Consider the following 5,663-nt stretch of genomic DNA (forward strand, 5'->3'; position numbering starts at 1 on the left):
CTATTAACTAAAATATTTATTAGAAGTAAAGTAACACTTCTTCAGTGACGTTATCACAGCCACCCTGCGCCTGGCAGCTTGTCGTTCTGCGGTGCCCTGCGTGCTGCCATGAGGCGGAGGCTCGCCCGCGGTACTTCACGTGCCAGCGGGTCACCCCTGGTCGATGGGCTGAAACGAGGAGGAAGAGGGACATGCGTGTCCATTTCTGAAAAATGTGGCCCCTGAAAACCTTAGGAATAGCGGGGAAACACTGATAAATGCCAGAAGATGAGCCCGTCAGGACAGAAGGCACTCAAAATATAACGGGAAGAGCTGCCTCCTCAGAGTAGAGTCGACCTTAATGATGTGGATGGAGTAGAGCTTTCAGGACCCCCATTGGCTGATGAGGCACGACTCGAAATGGGAAGAAACAGCTGGATGCATCCGTTAATAAATGATTGGAATGAAGAATGCATGAGGCATGAGTCTAGGAAACTTGGACATTGTAAAAATGAAATCGGATGCAGAGATCGCTATCCTAGGCATTAGTGAGCCGAAGTGGACTGGGGTTGGCCACTTTGAATCAGACAATCATATGGTTGCTATTCTGGGAATGACAAGTTGAAGAGGAATGGTGTCGCATTCATCGTCAGAAAGAACATTTCAATGTCATGAGACAAAGTGTGTGTGAATTGCTCTATGGAAAGTGAATTTGCTCTGTAAACTTTCACCCAAATCACAATTTAAAAAAAAAATAAAGACACACACAGACACAGACACACACAAGAACATTTCAAGATCTGTCCTGAAATACACTGCTGTCCAGGACAGGATAATATCCACACGCCTGCAAGGCATACCAGTTAATACTCCTACTCAGATCTACACACTGCCCACTAAAGCCAAAGACGAGGAAATTGAAGATTTTTTACCAACTTTTGCAGTCTAAAATCGACCAAAGATGCAATCAAGATGGATTGCTAACTACTGGTGATTGGAACCAGAACGTTGGAAGCAAAGGAGAACCACTGGTAGTTGGAAAACATGCCCTTGGTGATAGACATGACGCTGGAGATCCCATGGGAGAGAATTCTGCAAGACCAGCGACGTACTCAGTGCAAAGACCTTTTATCAATAACATGACTGTACACGTGGGCCTCACCAGATGGAAAGCACAGGACTCAGATGGACTCCACCAGTGGGAAGAGGTGATGGAGAAGCTCAGTACCACCCGTCACAGCCGGCCCAGGGGCTGACGCACCATCAGGTGCTCCTGTGCCATTGAAGCTGACGCTGAAGAAACTGAAAACAAGGCCACAAGGGCCAAAATGCCACCTGGAGTATCTATAGTGAGACTGTCCCACCCGAACTTAGAGACCAGCTGAAGAGTGAATTTGACATACGGAATACCAGTGACCGAAGACCAGATGAATTCTGGGGAGACATCAAGGACATTATACATGAAGAAAGCAAAGAGTCATTAAAAAGACAGGGAAGGAAGAAAAGACCAAAATGGATGTCAGAAGAGACTCTCAAACTTGCTCTTTAACAGAGAATAGCTAAAGCAAATGGAAGCAATCATGACGTAAAAGAGCTGAACAGAACATTTCAAAGGGCAGCTCGAGAAGACAAAGTTTATTATAATGAAATATGCAAAGCCCTGGGTTAGAAAAGCAAAAAGGAGGAACGTGCTCAACATTTCTCAAGCTCAAAGAAGAAGAAAAAATTAAAGCCTCGAATTGCAAAACTGAAGGATTCTATGGGGAGGGAAAGAAAACTGAACAATGTGCGAAGCATCAAGGGAAGATGGAAGGAACACACAGAGTCACTGGACCAAAAAGAACTGGTAGATCTTCATCCATTTCGGGAGTTGGCATGTGATCAAGAACCAATGGTACTGAAGGAAGAAGTCAAAGCTGCACTGAGGGAACTGGTGAAAAACAAGGCTCTAGGAATTGATAGAACGCTCACGGAGATGTTTCAACAAATGGATGCCCTGCTGGAGGCATTCACTCGGTTATGCCAAGAAACTTGGAAGACAGCTACTGGAAGAGATCCATATGTGTACTCATTCCAAAGAAAGGTGATCCCACAGAATGTGGAAATTATAGAACAATATCATTAATATCATACACAAATAAAATTTTGCTAAAAAAATTAAAAGACAGTTGTAGTAATACATAGACAAGGAACTGCCAGAAATTAAAATCAGATCCAGATGGGGATGTGGAATGAGGGACACCATTGCTGATGTCAGATGGATCTTGGCTGAAAGCAGAGAATACCAGAAAGATGTTTACCTGTGTTTTATTGACTATGCAAAGACATTCGACTGTGGGTAGTAACAAATTATGTATAACATTGAGAAGAATGGGAATTCCAGAACACTTGATTATCCTCATCAGGAAATTGTACATAGACTTGGAGGCTGTCGTTCAAACAGAACAAGGGGACACTGCATGGTTTAAAATCAGGTGAGGTGTGCATCACGGTTGTATCCTTTTACCATACTCATTCAGTCTGTATGCTGAGCAAACAATCCGAGAAGCTGAATTTATGAAGAAGAACATGGCATCAGGATTGGAGGAAGACTCATTAACATGCAGATGACACAGCCTTGCTTGCTGAAAGTGAACATGACTTGAAGCGCTTACTGATGAAGATCAAAGACTGCAGTCTGCAGAATGGATTACACCTCAACAAAAAGAAAACAAAACTCTCTACTATTGGACCAATAGGCAGCATCACGATAAAGGGGGAAGAGATTGAAGTTGTCAGGGATTTCATTTGACTTGGATCCACAATCAATGTGTATGGAAGGAGTAGTCAAGACATCAGACGACGTATTCCATTTGGCAAATCTGCTTTAAAGTGCTATAGAGCAAAGATGTTTCCTTGAAGACTAAGGTGAGCCTAACCTAAGCCATGATATTTTCAATCCCCTCGTATGCATGTGAGAGCTGGACAATGAATAAGGAAGACTGAAGAAGAGTTGATGCTTTTGAGTTGTGGTGCTGGTGAAGGGTGCTGAGAGGACCATGGACCGCCCGAAGAGCGAACCCATCTGTCCTGGACGAAGTGCAGTCAGAATGCTCCTTGGAAGGAACAATGGTGAGACTGTGTCTCGCACGTTGGTCACGTTATCAGGAGGGACCAGGTCCTAGAGAAGGACATCATGCTTGGTAAGGTGAAGAGTCAGTGAGAAAGGGGAGGACCTTCAAGGACAGCAAGGATTGTGAGGCTGGCGCCGGACCCAGGGTTTCGTGCTGCACACGGGGTCTCCGTGATTGGAACGGACTCGATAGCACCTGACAACAACATTAATAACAAATATTTATGACATAAATAAAATGTACTCATTTTGACAACTTTGTTGCCCATATTTAAATTTTGTTGGCTATAGTAATAGTTACTAAAATAAAGTCATACTTATGAAATAGTATTAATGCTGACAGATGAATGCTAGAAATAATATTGACAAATAATACTTATTCTTTACTAAAAAATAGGGGTTACATTACATGGAAGTCTATCCGTACACTCTTTGCAATATACCTAACCCTGAAGCATGATGTGTGTGTAGCTGGGATTCCAGCTTAACCAGGAGCCCCGTGTTTACCGCTCTGACCGCCCTCTCCAGGGTGGGTGTGTGGCTGGGTGGCAGGGGCAGTGGGTGACCTGCCCTCCCCGCCCCCCAGGCAGGTGCTGCGTGACCACAACTGCCTGCAGACGCTACTGCAGCACCTGACGTCGCACAGCCTGACCATCGTCAGCAACGCGTGCGGCACGCTGTGGAACCTGTCGGCGCGCAGCCCGCGGGACCAGGAGCTGCTGTGGGACCTGGGTGCCGTGGGCATGCTACGCAACCTGGTGCACTCCAAGCACAAGATGATCGCCATGGGCAGCGCCGCCGCCCTGCGCAACCTGCTGGCCCACCGGCCGGCCAAGTACCAGGCGGCGGCCACCGCCGTGTCGCCAGGGACCTGTGTGCCCAGCCTGTATGTGCGCAAGCAACGGGCACTGGAGGCCGAGCTGGACGCCCGGCACTTGGCTCAAGCACTCGACCACCTGGATAAGGAGGGCCTGCCCGCGCCTGCGCCTGCTGCCAAGAAGCCGCTGGCGCCCCTGCGCCACCTGGATGGGCTGGCCCAAGACTACGCTTCCGACTCCGGCTGCTTTGATGACGACGACGCGCCCTCCCTGGCCGCCGGAGCCAGCGCCACCACTGAGGCCCCCAGCCCGGCCATGCTGTCGCTCTTCCTGGGCAGCCCCTTCCTGCAGGGCCAGGCGCTGGCGCGCACCCCGCCCTCCCGCCGCGACCCAGAGCCCGAGAAGGAGGCGGGGAGCGGAGAGGCGGCTGTGGCGGCCAAGGCCCGGCTGGCGCTGGCTGTGGCGCGCATCGACCGGCTGGTGGAGGACATCTCAGCGCTGCACACCTCGTCCGACGACAGCTTCAGCCTCAGCTCGGCGGGGGACCCCGGGCAGGATGCCCCGCTGCCACCGCGCGAAGGCCGCGCCCAGTCCTGCTCTCCCGCCCGGGGGCCTGAGGGGGCTCGGCGAGAGGGAGGCGGCCGTGCACACCCGCTGCTGCGGCTGAAGGCGGCACACGCCAGCCTGTCCAATGACAGTCTGAACAGCGGCAGCACCAGCGATGGCTACTGCCCCCGCGAGCACCTGCGGCCCTGCCCGCTGGCCGCTTTGGCCGAGCGCCGCGAGGAACCCCCATGCGGGCCTGCGCGGCCCGGCCGGCTGGACCTGGACCGTCCTCGTGGCCGGGCAGAGCCTCCGGCCCGAGAGTCTGCTGACGCCCGCGTGCGCACCATCAAACTATCACCCACCTACCAGCACGTGCCACTGCTCGAGGGCATGGCCAGGGCGGGCGCCGTGCCCACCACCCGCGCACAGGCCTGGCTGCCGGCCGAGGGCCCGGCACCGGAGACGCCGCCGACGCTTGCGGCGGGGGACACAGCGGCGCTCTGCCTGTCCCGCTGCAGCTCCTTATCCTCGCTGTCTTCGGCTGGGCGTCCGGGCCCCAGCGAGGGCGGCGACCTGGACGACAGCGACTCATCTCTGGAGGTGCTCGAGGAGGCGGGGCCTGGAGAGGCGGGGCCGGCCGGGGCCTGGCGGGCGCCGGGGGCCTCGCTGCCCATGGCCATCCCGGCGCCCCGGCGGGGCCGCGGCCGCGGCCTAGGCACGGAGGACGCCACGCCGTCCAGCTCCTCGGAGAACTACGTCCAAGAGACGCCGCTGGTGCTGAGCCGCTGCAGCTCGGTGAGCTCCCTGGGCAGCTTCGAGAGCCCGTCCATCGCCAGCTCCGTGCCCAGCGAGCCCTGCAGCGGGCTGGGCAGTGGCACAGTCAGCCCCAGCGAGCTGCCCGACAGCCCCGGGCAGACCATGCCGCCCAGCCGCAGCAAGACGCCGCCGGCGGCTGGACCGGGCGCGGGCGAGCGCGGCGGGGGCGCCAGCCAGTTCTGCCTGCAGTGGGAGAGCTACGTGAAGCGCTTCCTGGACATCGCTGACTGCCGGGAGCGCTGCCGGCTGCCCTCGGAGCTGGACGCAGGCAGCGTGCGCTTCACGGTGGAGAAGCCGGACGAGAACTTCTCGTGCGCCTCCAGCCTCAGCGCGCTGCCCCTGCACGAGCACTACGTGCAGCAGGACGTGGAACTGCGTCTCCTGCCGCCAGT

At 54.2% G+C, this 5,663-nt stretch overlaps 1 protein-coding gene across 1 annotated transcript in view; it reads left to right on the forward strand.

The window, feature by feature from the left end:
- Positions 1–5,663, forward strand: part of APC2 (APC regulator of WNT signaling pathway 2) — a 19,893-nt gene that overhangs the window by 11,175 nt on the left and 3,055 nt on the right. The window contains exon 14 of the mRNA XM_042782775.1: positions 3,678–5,663. Coding sequence (XP_042638709.1) covers positions 3,678–5,663 — 1,986 coding nt within the window. The remainder of the gene's footprint in view (positions 1–3,677) is intronic.

Source organism: Orycteropus afer, unplaced genomic scaffold, assembly GCF_000298275.1.
Source record: "Orycteropus afer afer isolate SDZICR_OR568_19922 unplaced genomic scaffold, OryAfe1.0 scaffold00466, whole genome shotgun sequence".
NCBI classification, from domain to species: Eukaryota; Metazoa; Chordata; class Mammalia; order Tubulidentata; family Orycteropodidae; genus Orycteropus; species Orycteropus afer.